This window comes from Leptomonas pyrrhocoris (assembly GCF_001293395.1).
Source record: "Leptomonas pyrrhocoris isolate H10 chromosome Unknown, whole genome shotgun sequence".
Lineage (NCBI taxonomy): Eukaryota > Euglenozoa > Kinetoplastea > Trypanosomatida > Trypanosomatidae > Leptomonas > Leptomonas pyrrhocoris.
Window position 1 is genome coordinate 411,875 of NW_015438362.1, and position 19,122 is coordinate 430,996.

At 56.4% G+C, this 19,122-nt stretch overlaps 7 protein-coding genes across 9 annotated transcripts; all 7 read left to right on the plus strand.

Moving 5' to 3' along the window:
- Positions 1–161: 161 nt before the first annotated feature.
- ABB37_03798 (putative RNA polymerase-associated protein CDC73) lies at positions 162–1,509 on the plus strand (the record flags this gene model as incomplete). Its single annotated transcript, XM_015801247.1, has 1 exon — positions 162–1,509. The coding sequence occupies exon 1, from the start codon at positions 433–435 to the stop codon at positions 1,507–1,509; it is 1,077 nt and encodes a 358-aa protein (XP_015659867.1). The 5' UTR covers positions 162–432.
- Positions 1,510–2,542: 1,033 nt separating this feature from the next.
- Positions 2,543–3,299, plus strand: ABB37_03799 (putative mitochondrial hs1vu complex proteolytic subunit-like, threonine peptidase, Clan T(1), family T1B; the record flags this gene model as incomplete). The annotated part of the gene is made up of 1 exon (XM_015801248.1): positions 2,543–3,299. The coding sequence occupies exon 1, from the start codon at positions 2,637–2,639 to the stop codon at positions 3,297–3,299; it is 663 nt and encodes a 220-aa protein (XP_015659868.1). The 5' UTR covers positions 2,543–2,636.
- A 705-nt stretch (positions 3,300–4,004) lies between these two features.
- ABB37_03800 (unspecified product) lies at positions 4,005–6,894 on the plus strand (the record flags this gene model as incomplete). Its single annotated transcript, XM_015801249.1, has 1 exon — positions 4,005–6,894. Exon 1 carries the CDS (start codon positions 5,080–5,082, stop codon positions 6,892–6,894), a length of 1,815 nt encoding a protein of 604 aa, XP_015659869.1. The 5' UTR covers positions 4,005–5,079.
- Positions 6,895–7,744: 850 nt separating this feature from the next.
- On the plus strand, positions 7,745–8,520 carry ABB37_03801 (hypothetical protein; the record flags this gene model as incomplete). 2 transcript variants are annotated; one of them, XM_015801250.1, is made up of 1 exon in its annotated part: positions 7,745–8,520. In XM_015801250.1, the coding sequence occupies exon 1, from the start codon at positions 7,936–7,938 to the stop codon at positions 8,518–8,520; it is 585 nt and encodes a 194-aa protein (XP_015659870.1). In that variant the 5' UTR covers positions 7,745–7,935. The 2 variants fall into 2 exon arrangements, with proteins under 2 accessions (XP_015659870.1, XP_015659871.1); XM_015801251.1 differs by having other exon boundaries at positions 7,927–8,520.
- A 530-nt stretch (positions 8,521–9,050) lies between these two features.
- On the plus strand, positions 9,051–10,987 carry ABB37_03802 (hypothetical protein; the record flags this gene model as incomplete). Its single annotated transcript, XM_015801252.1, has 1 exon — positions 9,051–10,987. The coding sequence occupies exon 1, from the start codon at positions 9,419–9,421 to the stop codon at positions 10,985–10,987; it is 1,569 nt and encodes a 522-aa protein (XP_015659872.1). The 5' UTR covers positions 9,051–9,418.
- A 706-nt stretch (positions 10,988–11,693) lies between these two features.
- On the plus strand, positions 11,694–12,683 carry ABB37_03803 (golgi SNARE protein-like protein; the record flags this gene model as incomplete). 2 transcript variants are annotated; one of them, XM_015801253.1, is made up of 1 exon in its annotated part: positions 11,694–12,683. In XM_015801253.1, the coding sequence occupies exon 1, from the start codon at positions 11,853–11,855 to the stop codon at positions 12,681–12,683; it is 831 nt and encodes a 276-aa protein (XP_015659873.1). In that variant the 5' UTR covers positions 11,694–11,852. The 2 variants fall into 2 exon arrangements, with proteins under 2 accessions (XP_015659873.1, XP_015659874.1); XM_015801254.1 differs by having other exon boundaries at positions 11,719–12,683.
- A 1,498-nt stretch (positions 12,684–14,181) lies between these two features.
- On the plus strand, positions 14,182–18,978 carry ABB37_03804 (zinc carboxypeptidase putativemetallo-peptidase Clan MC Family M14; the record flags this gene model as incomplete). Its single annotated transcript, XM_015801255.1, has 1 exon — positions 14,182–18,978. One exon carries the CDS (start codon positions 14,182–14,184, stop codon positions 18,976–18,978), a length of 4,797 nt encoding a protein of 1,598 aa, XP_015659875.1.
- Positions 18,979–19,122: the final 144 nt, after the last annotated feature.

Genomic DNA, 19,122 nt, shown 5'->3' on the forward strand with positions numbered 1-19,122 from the left:
TTTCAGACCAGGCTTTCCTTCCCTTCGACGTCGCGTTTGGCAGCAACTCTTGTGTTTATAGTTTCTAATGAAATCTTTCATGCCAAGTGTGCAGCGGAACATGCTCTCGAAATTCTCCCTTCTCTTTTGCATTTTTACTGCTCGTCTGCGCTCTTGTGCACAGTCGTTAATTCTCATTAAGGGTTTTCCGAGGCACGGTGGAGTCCTACCATCCCCGCAAGAGCTGCCGGAGAAAACACAAAAAAAAGAAAAGAAGGTGCGTCGCCTCACAGGAACAGGTCTTTTTGTGCTCGCGCAACTTCATTCGTGTAATTTTAAGCGTTCATAAGGACGACATAGGATTACTTAACGCGGCGCTGCGGGATAACGCACCATAATACCTACTTCGGTGCATAGAATTTCCTTTTTGTATTATTGCTGCTGCTGCGTGCCATGGCAACGTCGTCGTCGTCTGCGAATAGCGCCGCGGTGCGCTCCGCGTGGGCGGATGCAATTGACGCAACAGCGGCCCTGAGCAGCACCGAAGCTCTCCACCCTGCCTCGGAGTACACCCCGAGCTCCTACCTGCCGCCGCTGCCTTCCGGCTGGGACGACGCTGACTTCTTTGCGCAACTGCGCGAGCTCGACAAGGCCTCGGCCGAAGCCGCGCCGTCCTTATTTCAACCGCAGATGACACTGGAGGAGGCGTGCCACGCAAAGCCGAGTTTCTTCGAGACATTTCGCGGTGAGCGAGAGGTGGCCGAGACAATTTTTCAGCCGCCGCTGCCACTGAACCGACGCGATGGAGAAGGCGGCGAGAGTGCGGGCAACCGCCATAGCGCACGCCGGCGTCGTCAGGAGGCGGCGCAGCCGCAAGGGACTGCGCCGCTCTACGGCGGGTTCTTGGGCCAGCAGGCGATGTCGCCCAGCACGGCCGTGCAGCGCAAGCCGGACTTTATGCCCGTTCTGCTTGTCCCGTCCGCCCCCACTGCGCCGCTGCAGCTGATCAACATCAAGCAGTTCCTAGAGCGAGGCGCCTACGTAGACCCGGCCTCACTGTACATTGACCAAGAAACCGGTGTGGCGAACATCCGCGACTCGAAGCCGCACTCGGTGGTGGTGCGGCCCGGTAGCTTCCACGACCCCCACAAGTACCACGTCGCGTTTCGTCAGTTTCGCGTCGTGGACGACCCAGACGAGGTCGACGACTGGTCGCACGTCTGCGGGTGCATTGTGGAGGGCAAGTTGTGGCAGCTGCGGGGTTGGTATCCGGCGGAGCCGCCGCAAGCGCGCAGCCCTAGCCGTCTCTTTACGCGCATTCGAGCCTTTCTAGCGTACTTTGAGGAGGACAAGGTGCCACCGCAGTGCCGCGAGTGGAATGTGTATAGTCTGCCGCTGACGCGTAACTTGCTGAAAGACCAGGTGCACATCGCCCTCGCTTCTCACTTTTGGGAGAACTTGTACACGTACCTGGACGAGCATCCGATGTTCCGCCATTACACGATTCCGCTGACAGACGAGCGTCTGTGATCGCCGCGTTGGCGCACGCGTGTATTCCCCTTTTTTATGGATTTGGCTGATTTGTTTTTGTGTTCTTCGAATTTCACGTTGTTTCTTCTGGTGCCTCAGAGACGTCTCCGCGTTTTGCGATTCGTGTCTTGCTAAGAACGGCGTTTCGAGCGCATCACGATTTCCATTTCTTTGGTGTGTTATTGTATCGATAATTGATGGTAATCATCCTTTAAAAAAAGGAAAACTCTTCGCGAGGTGCTTCTCCTTATCAACGACCGATGGCACGTGTCTGTTTCCAGCATGAGGGGCCGCAGAGGAAAGGGAAAGAGTGAAGAGCGAAACTGCAGGTGAGGCCGTTGGTGTACAACACCCTGTGCAACTTATGAGACGAAATGTGCTTCTACGAAGGGGAGAAGCACCCTTTTCATTGTTATTATATTGTGGCATCGGATGCGAAGGTGGCAGGCGGCGGTGTCTCTCGCTATTCTCTCTGTGTGTGCCTGCGGGTATAGATGTGTGAGTGGGTGGTTGAAGGCCACATTAGGCAGCCGATGTGTGTGTCTTCGTCCAGCGTGCTGCGTACGTAGAGTTGCGTACCCACGAGTATTTTCTTTATGTTTTTTTTTTCTGTTACACCAGTAGCAACGTGCATAATAAGAAAAGAAACCAAAAAAAGTGAGAGAGACCCCAAGAAATGCGGATTGAAGTAGCGTTTCGATTTCGTCTACGCCGTTGTTCAACGCCGACTTTTATCGATATGTGTGTGTGTGAGTGTGCGAGTGAAAATTGGTTTACCTGCGTTGTACGAAAGGATTTATGCGATGAACTCGCCTACATCGACAGTAACGCAGGAGTACAATATAGACAGTTGAGCCCTGCGTCATGCTGTGCGTGCGGCCGCACCGCAGCATCCAGAGCGTGCGTAATACAGATGCCTTTCGAAAAAGGGCAGGTGACTGTATCCGCAGCTCCTCTTAGCTTTCCGATGGTTGTTTCGATAGGAATCTGCAAGTGTTCTTTCTTTTTCTTTCTTTGTTTTTTTTTTTTTATAAGAGGAAGAGTTCTCGCCCAATCGGCGCTCACTTACCGTCAATTTTTCTTCTGTGGAATAGAAACAGAAAAGAAGATTTTAAGAAAGAAAAGAAATGCTGCGCCGTCTCTCAAACCGCTCCACGTCCTTCGTGACCGGCGCCGCCGTGCAGTCGCGCCACACCACCATTCTCTCCGTCCGCAAAGGCAACAAGGTGATTCTCATTGGTGACCGCCAGGTGACGCTGGGGGAGCGCATTGTGGCCAAGAGCAGCGCCTGCAAGCTGCGCAAGCTGAGCGACAACGTCGTCATCGGCTTTGCCGGCAGCACGGCGGACGCCTTCGCGCTCATGGAGAAGTTAGAGAACAAACTCAACGACTTTCCGGGTCAGCTTTCCCGTGCGGCGGTTGAACTGGCGAAGGACTGGCGTACCGACCGCGCGCTGCGTCGTCTGGAGGCGTCGCTTATCGTGTGCAGCAAGGAGGAGACGCTTGAGATCGATGGGCAGGGCAACGTTATCACACCCGAGGAGGACGGCATCATCGCCATCGGCTCCGGCGGCACGTACGCGAAGGCAGCTGCGCGTGCGCTGATTGATATCGAGGACTACGACGCGGAACGTATTGCGCGCAAGGCGATGAAGATCGCGACGGATATCGACGTCTTCAGCAACAGCAACTGGGACGTGGAGATGCTAACGCGCGACGAGGACGTCGTGAAAAAGGAGGAAGACGCGAAGACGTCCTCTCAGACAGCGACAGAGGAGAAGAAGGAGTAGTGTTGTGCGCGCGTTGCTCGTTTTATTCTCCCTTCTGTCATTAATGGATCTAAGATATATATACATATTACGTCAGATATTTCTGTGTGGCTGTCGTCCAGGTTGTTTTTGGTTGCGTTGCCACTTGTTTGTTTCCAACGTATCTCGTATTGACCGGAGAGGGGCATCCATCGTGCATGCTCTTCCCCTTGCCTTCCCTAGTACATCAGCGAGTCATGCACATCCGCATAGAGTGAGCGTAGTGTCTTGTTTTTGCCGTTTCATGCTGTTTTTCCTTCACCTCCTATTGTTATAAATAATCGATGCAAAGCAAACAAAAGAAAAACTGCTGTGGCTGCAGGCTTGCTTTCTAATGGAAGCGCCTTCTTTTGCCCCAAAAAGAAGTACTTGAAGTGAGAGACAGAAAGGCAACGGCCGTCCGTTTCTTTTTCGCATTTTCTCTCCCTCGTTCCTTTTTTCCCCCTTTTTGCCGAATGACATCGCACGGAGTGGTGCTGTTGTGTTCCGTGGGCAGCGGTATGTGAGGGCGGTCAGGATTGAAATACATGAATGCAGGCGTTAAAGCTCCCATGAGACGTCGACGCTTAAGAAAGCAGTCGGACTGCCTAGATCGTCGATGCAATGCTTTCACTCTCCGCTGTCTCTTCCACGTGCGCCTGCCCGTTTGCGTTCCGCGACATCAATCCTCCCGCACTCCCTTTGTTAAGGAAGCCACATCACACTCATATTAATCACAGCGGTCCGATCCAGGAAGCGCAACGATCCTTAACGCTGAACGCACGCTGCGTCTCACAGTTAAAGCCCCAATATTCCGCTTTTGGTTCTGTGCTTTCCGTTTGTGTGACAGGACTGAGGCACAGAGATCAGTTGTGCGTAGAAGGAACAGGGGAAACCAGCGCTATTCCACTGTTATTACATTCTGAGCTGTCAGCAGGCCAGAAGTTTCCAGGCGCAAACACACACACACACACACAAGAAGAACACTACGATCGTTTCTATAAAGATCTATTGTTGGTGCGCTTTACGGGTCAGCCGAGTTCCCCCTCCTCTTTTTTTTTCTTGAGGGATTCTTAATGGCTTCGAGATCGAAACCTAATCTAATCGTCTAACACTACGTTCACTAACCAAATACCTTAATCGATAAACCGCGAATAAAACTACTCGGAGGAAAATTAATTCAAAATTCTGTGAGATCTCTTACCGTCGTTTTGTTTTCTTCTGGTGTGAAATTGCCGTCACACTTGTCGAAACGTGCTCTTTTGGATCTTTTTTTTTTGAAGAGAAGAGTACACCCACCGATCAGCGAAGAACTAGTTGAACCCAATAACATACCACCATGCCACACGGCGCACACACGGACAACTCCGGCGCGACGAGCGCGAAAGCAAGTGCGACTTCTGCGAGCACCTCGTCCCCACCAGGTCGGCCACAGCACCGCGGTCGTGGACGCAACAGCTCAGCACAGAAGAGCGAAGACGACTTCTGTGTTGTAGAGCCCCAAGCAGTCGAAAAGACAGGTGAAAACTTTTCGTCCGCATCCCCCACAGTGACAAGGTGTGTGACGGCACCGCAGCCATGCAACCGAGTGTCACGCGGTGGTGGGAAGTGGCTGCGGCAGGGATTGAGAGGAAAGGTCAGCGGAGGCCAAGCACGGAGTCAATTCTCTCCTTCCGTGAATCCTGGTCATCCGTCGTCAAAGGTGAAGGCTACGTACTTGTCTCCCCTACCGCCCCCATTTCCTCCCATTGCGCTGCCTGCGTGGTGTCGATCTGCCTCTGCGATGGCGTACCCGCTTTCTGAGGATGGCCTCACGAACGAACTCGTGGACTTCTTCCACTACACCGAGCTGACGTCGCACGAGACGGCTGCACGAGCGCGACTGTTGCGTTGCGTCGAGGCGAGTGTGCAGGAGATGTGGAGCGCTTCGGCGTCGGACGAAAAGCCTATGGGGAAGACAGCGCAGGTTTCTCTGTACGGCAGCTTCGCCTTAGGGCTGTCTCTTCCGAGAAGCGACATCGACCTCGTCTTGTCGTTCCCCGCGGAGGAACGGCAGGAGGCGGAGGAAAGGCGCCTGCGTGCGTTGATGGGAAAAGCAGAGGACACGCCGGACGCGCTGGAGGCAGCGAGGGGGCGGCAGCAGCGTTCTCTGGAGCGGCTGCATGACCTTGCCGAACACCTCCGCCGCACGCATGCGCAGTCGCTGGTGGTGGAGGTGTACGACCAGTGTCGTGTGCCCCGCATTCACCTGCGTGACACCGCGGCGGACGGCGTCTCGTGCGACATTAACAGCTCCTTGACGTCGGAGCGCGTTGCCCGTGTCGTCGCTCGCCAGCAGCGGTGGCTCAAAAACGTCCCGCTCGCCGCCTTTCTCGTGCGAGTGACGAAGGCGGCGGTGCGGCAGTGGGATTTGAATGAAGTGTTTGCTGGCGGGTTGGCCTCGACTGCGTTGTATTGTCTCGTGCTGCGCTTCCTGGCACAGGCGGAGCAGCTGCACCGACACGCAAACTCTGAGGGGAAAAATTTGTCGCCGCCGCGCTACGAAGAGGCGACGCAGTCGGTGTCGTCTTCGCCGCTCAGCACTTCGACCTGCTGCTCTCCCCTCACTCCCTCTTCGCATACGACGAGCAGCGTATCCTTTGTGTCTCCTACCGCCGCACCGACTACGTCAGCGGTGGAGAACGGCTCTCTCTCCGCCTCTGAAACAGCTGCAGCGACGCCGATCGCGTCTTACGTGCCAAGCTGGGTGGTGGTCAGTAACAAGTCTGCCGCGGCTGTTGCGCTTCTCTCCAAGGTTACAAAGGGGGAGAAAGAGAACGCGAAGCCGACGGACGGCATTCCAACGATGAGTGGACACGGGTGTTCGCCTGACCAATCCCACAGCAACAGCGGCTGCCATAAAGAAACGGAAGAGGACGACAGCGACGATTCGGAGGTGGACGCATTGACACAGGAAGCCCTCACTGGGAGCTCGTGCGCGACCACCGCCGCGACTACGCCAACCAGCCGCTCCGCAACGATCACCCCGCCACTGTCGCTGTCGTCGTGCAGCTCGGGAGCGGTGTCGCGAGCACCGACGTCCCCTGTCGCCGCATCCTTCCTCACTTTCGGTGCCGCGGTGCAGAAGTATGGTGCGTGGGCCGACACGCCAGAGAAGACGCTGATGACCCACACCACTACGCACGACGACTTCCCATTGGCAGAGGAGCTGACGCGGATGGCGCAGGCCCGCTACGGGGCTTCTCCGGCACGTCTGCTGCTGAGGCTGTGGCGCGCACTCTCCGCGGACACCTTCCTCTCCGGCTACCAAGTGGCCGACGTCTTCGGCGACGATGCCACATGGGCGACGTGTGAATTGGAGGCATTTTCTGGCAAGCCGTCCGCACTGCCGGGTACGGCGGCGTTGGAGCTGGCCACGTACGCGAGCCGCCGTAACACCGACCTTTCCGCGCCGTCCTTCCGCCTTCCGGACCTGCTGGCACTGTTCCGCTGCTCGAGCGCGTCCCTGGACAACATGCTGCGCTTCCAGCGGTATCCCCGTCGAGCGGCGCCAACGATGCTGTCTACCATTTTCGTCGATCCACGGGCGCCGCTCTAGTTCCTAGAACTGACTTCTTCATTTTTTTAACTACTGTTTCTCTTCTTCACTCAGCCCCAGCGGCGTTGCTGCCGCGCTCTTTTTCCCTGCAATGTGTTCCTCAACGCGCTGGCGACTGCATTCTACACGTACGTGTGAGGACGTTTGCTTTGGTGTAGCTGCTTCTACGATTTCCGTTTTGGCGACCAGGCGTCAGTGTTTATTCTTATTTTTTTTCTCCTAATAGTGAATCCACCGTTTTGGAAAAGTTATATACACGCTGCTTTTTCTCTTGTACCTTGTGGCATCTACTGTACGCGCTTACTACTCCGTAAAAAGAGTTGTTTTCTTATATTGGCGAAGAACTATTAAAAAAAATATTCCTGCGTCGCGATCTTTTTCTCTCTTTCTCTCACTCTCTCGTGATACGTCCTAATCCGGCTTAATTGTTTCGCGCCATACTTGTACCCGACTGCGTTCTTTTCTTGACGATTCCTCTTGTCCGTATTCTCCACTTCTTCCTGTTTCTGAATGCGCGCGTGCGTGCGCTTAAGTGTACTTGAAAAGCTGTCGTAGGAATGAACTAATATGTTACCAAAAAAAAAAATTAAGGCTGTAAGAGGAGAATTGCTTTGAGGCATGCGGCGAGGGGAACTGGAGCAGTGCCAACGTAGCGAAGCGCAACGTATGCCTCCCATCGTTACTGTCAGTAGCGAGGAGAAGGGCGAAAAAGCTGAGTTTGTGTTCTTTCTGTGTTGACGGAGAATAGTCGGCCTAGAGCCAACGTGTGCCAACGTCAAACACTTCTTTCATCGCACTCTGTGTCCTTTAACAACGATATCCCGTCTTTCTCTCTCTGCCCCCAACGCAAAGTACTCAACTCGACGCAATTGAACATGACCACAGCTAACCTTTTGTGGGTATATAATGATGCTGTTCACGGAGCATTCATGCGAATTGCGTTAAACACTTTATTAAAAAAGGAAATACTCTCATATTATACTGACAGTTGCGTCAACTTACTTTTCTTTTCTCCCTCTTTCATTTCACCGCAGATCAAGAATGCCCATTCATCAATACGACGGCTGGTCGTACGAGAGGCTTCGTAAGCAGCGCAATCGCGCGCATTTCTTGCTGGAGGACCCTTACCGCTACGTCACTGTCCTGCTCGTCTCGAGGCCCGGCAAGCAAGACGAGCTGCGCTGCATCGACAGCCCCTGCTACCATGCCAACGGGCCCCTTGGAGAAGGTGATATTGTAGAGATTGAAGACATCCTATGCATTCGCTGCCCTACCCACCGCTACCTCGTCAGCATCGAAAGCGGAGAAGAGATTCTGCTCGAGGTGGACCCAAACTCTGCTCAAGGGGAGGCGCTGATCGGATGCCACGGCGCGATGCCGTGTTACCCAATGACCTCCGCGGATCCGTCCGCTGGCGGGGTAACGGTGGTGCACGGCAAAAAAGTGCAGCGGCTGCACTGCGCCTCGCTAGACGAAACATCGGGCGTGCTCTCGATTGAGGTGGAGGATGAAGCGATCATTCGGCAGCACCCGCTGCGGTCAGACCGGCCAGCGGAGAGCATCAAGAATGGCGGCATGTGCATGCAGATTTTTGACATTAAGATGCGCGGTCTGGATAAGCTGTGAAGCGACGTAAACGCGGAAAGGGAACTGCACTGATGTTGGTGGTATGGAGCACAATATTCACTTAACTTCAGCACGTGCGCTGCTGAGATGTTTTCTTTTTTTCACGTTTCGGTTTCCCTTCTCTCCATTGTTTATTGGTGCCACACTGCTCTATTCTTCACTTATGTCGTTTTCACTTACACCTTACTTGGAAGGAAGAGAATGATCTACTTAACGCTAACAAAACACTAGTGCGTGTTGATGTTGTTTGGCATGGTCCATTACAAGCGGGAAAAATGAGTTGCGCGGAATTCTAGGAGATCCTTGCTTAATCTGGGCAGCTGACTTGTTGCGATGCGCTAATGTGGTGGATTCGTTTTTTGTTTTGGTCCGTCTCCCTTACAGTGACAAGTATTCCGCGTATGATAAAAGAGAGAGAGAGAGAAAAGATACGCCTTTACTTTTACCTTTTCTTTCTGCCCCTCCTTTGCTCCTGTTCCGCGTGACCACGCGGCTACGTGTTCTTTTCACTTGCCTCAACTGCATCGCACAGCAGAGTGCGCACCGTATTCACCTTTCTGTTATACCCACCGCTGAGTCTTCCTTTCAGCATCTCTTTTTCCCCTCTATTCCTTCTCAAAAGATTTGTTTTTCTCTTTCGAGTGCGTATTGGCTTCTTATTGATAACCTTTTCTGTGAAGGGGTGTGGCTCTCCTGCGTTCTTCTCGTCCTCCTTGAGCCTTCGTTGTGGTACCGACGCGGGAAACGTGTGGTGTCATCGCAAATCCTCTCCTCGTGGCTTTTCTTGTTGTTGTTGTTGTTGGGAGCCGTTACCTTTCCTCCAACTAATCTCTCTCCATTTTATCAAAGCAAAACGCAAACGGTATATATAAGCTTTAAAAAGGAAGTAAAAAGCACGATGGACCATTTTTCGGATCAGCTAGTGACGCGTCTTACGCAGTTGACGCTGACGGATACGCAGATTCAGTCGTACGGCCGCTGGATGGTGGCAGCGGCGACGGTGTACTACGTGGCGCAGAGCTGGCAGAGGGATATCCCAGCAGATGTGCAGTACGCCATTACGGGCCACATGGTGCAGGGCTACGATCGCAGCATCATCAGCACGCGTCTCGAGCAGCGCCACACACGCAACATGATCCAGAAAGCGATCGGCTTGAATGAGCTCCGCCAGCAGCTGCGGACGGAGACGGACAAGGAAGCGAAGCTGCGTGGGTGGAAGCACGTGTTCCACCTGACGCTCATCAGCATCGTCGCCACCACCTACACTCACAGTCTCACCATCTCGCTCCTCTGCGTCAAGAACATGGTTCGTGTGCTGGTCTTCTTGCTGAGCCGTCGCGAGGCGGCGGGGCAGTTGGGCAGCCGTCAAGGCCCTTTTTCGACCATCAAGGCGTGGTGGACCGGCGGCCGTCGTGCCGGCTTCACGGGCATCATGATGGAGTCGATGCTCGCCAAGATGGCCGCGCAGGCCGACCAGCAGGCGTCGCCCTTCTCCAACGCGGGCTTGGAGGAGGAGGATGGACTGCACGGTCTGCCCACGCCGCCGCCGCTGGACGGGCGGGCGGCCTTTGTGCAGTCGCAGCAGCAGCAAGAGATGGTCGAGGCGATGCATGGCGAGAGTCTCCGCCAGATCGAAAACGCCTTCTCGGTGCGGGCGGTGCTAGAGCGGGCCATCCCACGCATCGTGGCGTGCGCCGCCGCCGTCGTGGACAGCGCTATTGCGGCGCGCCCCGAGCACCTCTTCAGTGCCAGCGGCATCGTGCGTGCGTCTGACCTGCGGAGTCTGTTGGAGGACATTGCCCTGCGCATGGAGCGCTGCGCCTGTGTGGCGGCCTGGGTGCGACGCTCGGGGTTCTCCCCGTTCTCCACGATGCGTCCGCACAGCAGCCGCTCGTCCCCGCCACCACCGGCGAAGAACGCAGACCCAACTTCCAGGCGGCGCTCCCCTATGCAGGACGAGGATGAGTTGATGGAAGACCGCGACCACGGCTCGGCCTCGTCGTCGGAGGACATCGTGGAGTTCCCCCACGGCTCTACCACAATTTTGGGCCCGAATGGGCGGCCGGTGCGACGCCACTCTTCCGACCGCAACGAGGACCACGTGGTGGACGAGATCCTCGGCCGCCATCTTACGGCGGAGGAGGAGGCAATTCAGGAGGAGGCGCTGCGCAGGGACCACCTGCTGAAGGGGCAGATGGCCGGCTTCTTCACGGAGCTGTACCAGAGTGCGAGCTTTGGTGAGGTGTGCATCACCTACGCGGCGGAGCTGTTGTCGAACCAGTTTAAGGAGGCCGGTGAGATTACGCACGTCAAGACGTACGACGCGTCGACGGACACGGCGAGGATGGCCATGGTGATCGCCGCGCTGGACAGCTGCCGGCTTAGCGCGTTGGAGGAGGAGTGTGAGGTGAAGTCGTACATGCGCCTCTTCTGCGACGAGACCATCAGGTCCACTTGTGCGCAGTAATCGTCAGCAACGGGGAATCGCTGTTGTTGTTTTTTTGCTGTCGCACCCTCGTACATCGCACCTCGCCAAATTCGTGCGAACAGCTCTACCGCATGGACACTACTATATATATATATATATCCCTCTCCTTCAAAAAAAAAAAACAACATGTTGAACCGACTCGTTTCCTCTGGCCTCGTGTAAATGTGTTCGCGTTGTGCTTTGGCGCGTTCTCAAAAAGAAGGAGAAATTTTAAACGCGTCCTTTCTCGTAATGGCGAAGAGCAACGTCGAAGAACGACGGTGCCGAACAGTTCGAACGTTCTACGCCATTGTGGGGGAGGTGCCAAGACATCTATGATAATATCGCTTCTCTTTTCGGTGCTGTAACTAAACCTAAAAAAGAAAGGAAGATAGAAAGCTTTTTCGTGGAGATCTTCTTTTGCATTCTTTGTCGAACACCTGCGTCAGACACGTTGGGGATTCAAATCGTTGCCCTCCATTCGTGTAATAAACCTCAATGGGATTTGCGGTGATGGGCGAAATCTGGAGAGCGGAGTTTACGTTGCTTGAAGCTGTCTTTGTGGAGAGCAGTACGTTGTTTCCCGAAGGTTCGGCACACTTCACGCTCTGCAACGAGCGGATGGAACCTTCTACGGTTGTGTTTTGCCTGGACCGAGAGTACGACAACTTGTCACTCCTTTCACCTGCGTGACTCCTTTGTTTTCAGAGTAAAACCGTTGTTCGCGGGGCAGGATTACTACCTCTTCTGTCTACATCGAGAACACAAACCTCGTAAAAGAGAAAAAGAATACGGATCGCGTTCAAAACGGGAAATAACTTCTGGACGTTGTCACTCTCCTTCTACATCTAAACAAGCAGGAAAGATGATGATGGACACGTCAACGAAGCAGATGGCCAACTGGGAGCGACTGCGTAATGAAGCTCGGCAGACGGATCAGCTCATTGAGCAGCAGCTACGGCGACTGGAAAGCGTAGCGCTCTTTGACGAATCAAAGATATTGAATAGCGATGAGGCATCGACCCCCGTCAATGGCAGCAGCTCTGCCGCCGTCTCCTCCCCGTTCCTAGGTGCCAGCTCGAGCGTTCATCACCATAGCGGCAGCAGCACTAACTCCCCGCCCGCTGCGCAGTCCATTGACGACCTGGAGTATCAATACCGCAGTGCCGATCGTGAGATTGAAGAGTCGCTGGGTCGTTTGCAGCAGACAATCGCGAGCATGGACGACGTGTGCCGAGAGCTGGGTCCCACTTCAGCGGCAGTGCGGCACACGGAGCGCTTCCACGGCCTCCTCGTGGAAAAGCAAAGTACGCGGCGTCGACTTGCAGCGGAGTTCCGCCAGCGCAAGGACCGTCACGAGCTTGCGGTATCGCGGCGTGCCGGCGACGCCCGCCGGCGTGGCAGTGGCGAGGACGATGGCGCCGGTGTGCGCATCCTGATGGACGAGCAGACCTCCATTCAGCACTCCCTCAGCCGTGTGAACGGCCTGATGGAGCAGGCAGAAGGCACGCGAGATCGACTGCGCGTGCAACGGGAGCGCTTCAACGACATGGGCGACAAGTTGGTGCTTATTGCGGAGCGCATTCCTTTTGTGAAGAATGTGCTGCACCGCATTGATGTACGGCGCCGACGCGAGGTGGTTGTGCTTGGCTCCGTCATGTCCTCTCTCATGTTCATCTTCTTCTTTTTCTTGTGAGATACTTTTTTCCACGAACAGGGAGAAGCGAAGCGAGGGTGCTGGACCGAAGTGTGCCAGACGCCTCTGGCAAGTAGCGCGTGTGGCGCTGAACGCAGATCATGTGCGTGCGAGAACTACACGGTTGTGACGAATAGCTCGTGGGGATGCTTTTGTTGTCGATGTTCCGCATTTATGCTTTCTCGTTCTATTACCTTTGGTTTATTAAAAAAAAAAAGGAAGAATGCTTGTAGCGAACGAAGTTGGGCGTCTTCGTTTTCTCGTTCTTTTGTTTCTGCTGCTCGTTCGGTTGATGATTCTGTTTATGGTGTCTTTGCTTCGTTTCACTCTGGCGTTGTCTGCGCGCCGGTGCTCCCCGTGCAGGGGAATTCCGTTGGCCTCGCATGCGCGGCGAACACGAATGGTGAAAGGCGCTGAAGAGACAGAAAGGGAGAGAGAGCGTCGGGCTTTTGCGTGGTGGCCATTTTTTTTTTCTCAAAACACCAAAAATAATGAAACATTCTTAACGTTGATACATTCTTATGAATGGACGAATTATGCAAACAAGGTGATGACGAGCGCACATTTTGGTCCATGCGACTCGAAGGTCGTCTTGCCGCGGTGGGTGCGTTTCGAGGGTTTAGACAACTTTGCACTTTAGCCGTAACGACGCTTTTTATTAGGTGAGAGGAGAGATCGGTGAGGCGAGACTGGCCTTTCAAGAGTTGCGCTCTTCTCCATTCCGAATCCGCAATTCTGCTTCTTCTCCTGAGGTGTTTTGAGTCTTAGGCGTTTACCTCTTCTTCTACTCTTTCCTTCAACTATCTGAACACTCTTTCACCGTTCGCTGCATCGATTGCAGTTGCCTTACAGCGGATCCACTTCGTTTTGGGCGTGTTGCGCTGATGCCTTGCTTTCTTTGGATGTCGGCTCATATCGGCATCACCCATTCAGTAGGCTTCACCCCACTCCCTTTCCCGATTTAGCGGTAGTTTTTTTCTACATTTTTATTGTGCTTTCAAAAGCCTTCAGCAACAAATACGTGTATAGTCTTGTATCTGTGCTACTTACAATTGCACGTTTCTTTTCATAGAAGGAAACAACGCCAAGCGAAAGGCGGATGCAAAGCCAAAGGTCAGATTATGTTGTTTTCTCCACCTTGTGTTCTTTCTCGCACCACCAGTTTTTTTTAACCCGCTAAGCTGCCTCTTTCCGCGTGTGTAACCCGTCAACTGCGCTTTCTTAGTTATCCAGCTCGCCCACATAGACTACTGGTTGTTTTGCCTGTCCTCCTCTGATATATATATTGTATCTTCCGTAGAGTTCTTTCATCCCTACTTATCCTTCAGCTTCTTCCTTTTCTGTGTGCGCCTTCTATACCCCCAAAAAGAAGGTATATCCCTTGCGAGCTCGCTCTCTTGCTATTATTGCTTCCACTTCTCATTAAAAGCCAACCTTCTTTTTTGTGGAGCCTTTCTTTTTTTCTTCTATTTTTCGTTGAGGCGGCTGCTGACGGTGGATGAAACGATCTCAAGATGTACGACGGCGGACCGCCAGCGCCTCATCTGCGACATCCACGTCCACTGCCAGCATCGGTGCAGCGCCGTCGGCGGCGGTGGCGCCCACGAAGCCCATCGAGGGGCGCGGCGGCAATATCACGCCGCGGCAAAAGCAGCGCGCCGCCCTGCGCATTTCCGTTCAACAACAAGGCAGGGACACTGATGACACCAATAGCACGCGGACCGAAGAAAACACTGTGTCGAGCAGCGGTGTGACGGTGACGAGCGGTCCCAGCAACGGCGCAGCGGACTTACAACAGGTGGATCGACACGGAGAAGATGGTCGCCACGCTGCGGTGGTGCAGGGGGTCACCTCCAGCGGTGCAACGCCGCCGTCCGCGTCCAGTACCGTGACACGAACACTTAGTTCCGGTGCCAGAAAAACTGCTTGTACATCTGGAAACGCTGCGGCTGCTGTCCCTTCCGCGACACCTGCCCACAGCACAGCACTTGCTGTTCAACCTGTCAAGCCAATACCCCGTGACAACGCCTCGCCCGCTGCCCCACGTAGCCTCACGGTGGGCACGACGCTCACGACACCCCCGCCGGCCGCTTCGATCAGCGTCTCCGCGAAACCGGCCGGCAGCTCGCGTGGTGTAGAGGCGACAGACGGTTGGACACCGCGCCGAAATAGCAGCACCGTCACGCAGGACGTCCACTCCAGCCCCACGTCGGGCCCTTCGCCGATGTCCGTAGCGTCTCCGTTGCGGCAGTGCTCAGCGCGGCGCCGTGACAGCGGCGTCAACGCCAGTCTGAGCTCGTCCCGTAGTCAAACAACGCAGGCGAGTTGGCGGCTGGACGTCCCATCTGTCGTGAAGGTCGCGCCGCGGCTACGACCGGGCCCTCCGTCTCCCCTGGAGCAGCAGCTGCTCGACGAGGGCTATTATTTGGTGTCGGACGGCAGCGTCAACTCTAGCTTTTCCGACACCCCGCGGTCTGCCCGCCCCGCCTCGCTCGGCAGCACGTCGTCACGACAGACGTCCATGCGGGTGCTGGACCTTAACACAGGGAGTCGGGCCGCGGCTATCTCCGCAGGCGCGGTACCACCACCACCACCTATTTACGGCGCAGGAACTCCACATCAAGCGGTTCGACAGGAAAGTGGCAGTGGGCCCGGTGGCGGTGTTGGCACCAGTTCTAGCAGCGAGGGCAGCAGCAGCAGCGGCCGCAGCGAGGTCAACGTATACGAGGAAGACGACGGCGACGTCCATTACGACGAGGAGGATGAGGAGCAGGCCGTGCTGACGTACATGGACTCCGGTGCGGAGGTGAGCTTCCGGCAACGACGCTCCGGGTCCGGCCGATTGCCTTCTCCGCTCACGCTCCGGCGGTCCAACGGGAGCGTCGTCGACGCCGTGAACAGTGGTGCCGGTGCTGGTGAAGACGGAGACGAGCCACATCGCAGCGATGATAGCGGCCCTCCCAGTCGCCTCTCTGTCAGCTCACCACCGCGGTTGTATCGCCGCGGGACGTCATCGCTGCGGAACCACTCCCCGACCCAGGAGCCGCGACTGCCCACGTACATACGGACGAAGTCGACTGCAGGTGGTGGTAATGGCGGTGAGATGAACACGCCGCCGCAGGCATCTCCCGTGTTTTCCGCTAAGCCGGCGCCTGCACCACCACCGCCAATGTCGGCCGGTGCGTCGCTGACATCACTTTCCCGTCAGCCCTCGTCACGCCGCAGTCCGCACAACCGACCTGCGAGCCAGTCGCCGGTGCAAACGTCGCCGCTGAACCCGTTCTCGCTCTCACCGTACGGCGCCGCCGCGTCTGCAGACGAGGAGACGTGCGAGCGGCAGTGCAAGCTTCTCAGCCTGCACGAAGCGTTTTTCTTCAATCAAAGTCGAAGATTTTGGCTCGTGGACGACCAGGTGCTCGCCAAGGTGCTGGAGTACGTGCGATTGATGGGGTATGAACACCCCGCCCTAAAGCGCGATCGCAGCAAAGGCCAGCCGTCTCTCTGGAGCAGCAGCAGCGCCATTAGCTCACCTATTGCTCCTGGAAAACTGAAGAAGAAGTCTGCTGCTACGCCCGCTGCTGCCGCGCCGCTGAACGCGTCGAAAGAGCTGAACGGGGAGGCCATTCCAAACCCGCAGACCTCGCCGTCCGCCGCGGCGGCAGCGCTGGCAGATGCGGTGTCGCAGTCAAACCCCGCTGCCGGAGGCGCCGTCGACGGTGGTGCCAAGGACGCCAACGTGAACAACCCCAACGCCTTCCTGGGAAAGCAGTACCACCTAAAATCGGTCAAACCGAAGTGCGCGGGCCAGTACGCCAACACCACCTCCACCTCCGCCACCCATCTCTTTCTCACCTTCAACGAGGCGCTGCGGTGGGTTGTGGAGCAGGAGTACGTGATCGGCGCCGTACTGATGTGCTGTGCGCGCTTCATTGGCGATGCGGAGGCCGACGGCGCCGCCATCATCGGGGACGGCACGGCGGACGGTGCAGCGTGGCACCCGCGGCGTGCGATGCTGCAGCGCGGTAAGCCGTGCATCCCCGTGCGGCTGCACCCCATCCACTTCGTCGCGTCGCTCGTGCTGACGCACTACCCGCAGTGGGGCGGCATGACCGCCTTCATGCGTATCTGGGAGACACAGATTGGCCTCGTCCTGGGCAGCGCCTCCTCGCCGCACCAGCGCGTCTTCAAGTGCCCAGACGACGGGCTGATTTTGAGCTCCGACCTGGATGCGGGCAATCTGCACCGGGTCGAGCGGGCGCCTGAGCCGTACTTCTTTTTGATCTGGCTGGAGCCCGACAAGGGGAGCGACAAGCGCATTTGGTTTCGCTTTTCCGTTGCGGGTGCCACGGAGGGCCGCACCCTGCGCTTCCGTCTCATGAACGCCGCCCCTCACGCGAAGCTCTATCGACAAAACGGGATGATGCCGGTGTGGCGCGATGGACTGAGTCAGGTGAACTGGGGCCCGGTGGACTCCTGCACCTTCCGCACCACCAACCACGACCTTGACGGCGAGGTGTGCTTTTCGATTCTGGTGAAGAACTCTACCGAAACGATCCAGATCGCCTTTTGCGCCCCGTACAGTTACGCGGACCTTCTCTGTCACGTGTGCCACTGGCACTCCCTCGTGAAGAACAGCGGGTGCGACATGCGTTTCGAGGAGCGGGTGCTCTGCCGCAGCCCGGAAGGGCGTAAGCTGCACTTGCTGATCATCACGAGCCGCACAGGCGGGCCGCCAAAGTCGAGTCGCGAAAATAATCAAAAAGTCAAGGGCGGCGGCAGCAGCGGGGCAGCAGGAAATGCCAACGCACAGCAAGGCAGTGGAACTGCTGGTGGTGGTGGTGCCGCGGGAGCGGCGGGGAGTGCACTGAGTGCTGGCAATAGCAACGGAACTACCGGCGCCGCCGCGTCTAACCTGATCAGCTCCCCCTCGACCAGCTCCGCAAACAAGACAAAGAGCGCCGCCGCCGCCGAAGCTGTCCACGGCCCCTACTCGAACTTCTCCTCCGGCAAGAAAGTTATCTTGGTGAGCGGACGCGTGCACCCGGGCGAGGTCACCGCCTCCCACGGCGTGCACGGCCTCATCTCCTTCCTACTCTCCAGCGACCCACGAGCCATCCTGCTGCGGGAACACTTCATCTTCTTCATTGTGCCGATGCTGAACCCGGACGGCGTGAGCCGCGGGCACTCACGGCTCGACCAGTTCGGCAACAACCTCAATCGATGCTACAACGACCCGGACCCCGAGACGCAGCCAACTGTGCTCGCCCTGCGTTGCGTCTTTGAGCATTTGCAACGCACCTACCGTGAGCGCTTCATCATGTACCTCGACTTCCACTCCCACGCCTCGCAATCTAGTGGGTTCATGTTTGGCAACAACCTCCCGGTCCGCGTGCAGCACTGGAATGTCTTTTTCCCACGGCTGGTGGAGCTGCACGCGCGGCACGTCTTCTCGTTTGACTTGTCCCGCTTTGGACGGGTGCACATGACCAGCAAAGACGGCGCGTCCCGCGTGCTCTTCGGCAGCAGTTTGATCCACAGCTACACGGTCGAGCTGACGCACTTCACTGACCGCCGCCTTTACGCCGATGACTTCGCCGCGATGAACAACGGCAGTGCGGTCCTGTTGGAGGTGACGTGGCCGCCGCTGCATCCCGCACCCGGGCCGTCGATCGACAACGGCGTGGAGGAGGCTGAGAACAGCAAAGGCGGGTCACGCAGCGTCAACAGCGCGTCCCCGCCAGCGCGAGCTGCGCCGTCGGGCCTTGACGGATGCGGTGGGCAGCGTACGAATTCCTCTGCTGTGCGCTCCGGCAAGTCTCAGTCGTTGAGTATGGCAGGTGCGCGCCAACGCGCGGCCTCTGCCGTTGCTGGAGCGAAACACAGTACTGCGGCGGCGGCTACAAATGGTAAAGGCGAGGCAGTCGCAGCACGAAAACGTGGGACGTCGGTCGGTGTTAGCAAACGCGTGGCCAGTGGACGAAGCCGCGATACCGCCAGCACCTCTGCCTCGTCGCTCCGACTTCTCCGCAGCGGCCCTTTGCTTCAGCCCGTCTCCAGTCCCAGTGTTCTCTGCCAGAGTGCGGAAGTGGGCAAGGCGTGCTTGCTGGCCCTGCTGGATTACTGCTCCATTGGACGACAGTCGGATGAACTGAGCGCGTTTGGTGGCATGAGTCGCGTCCTACGCGATGTAAAGCGGCGGATGAAGGCATCTGCACCGTCGTCGCCACGAAAGCCGAAGAAGTCGCAGGCTGCCGCGACCTACGCTGGAATCCAGCCTATTTACAAGCAATACTAGCCAAGGCCGTTTTTCTTATACAATCGTTTTTCTAGCCGAGGTTATGGCTGCGTGTTCCTTCTCTACTTTGGTGGTTCGCTTTCCTCCTCCCCGCTCCCATCGTTCCACAATTGTACATTACTCTCGTCTTCTCTTTTATTATTA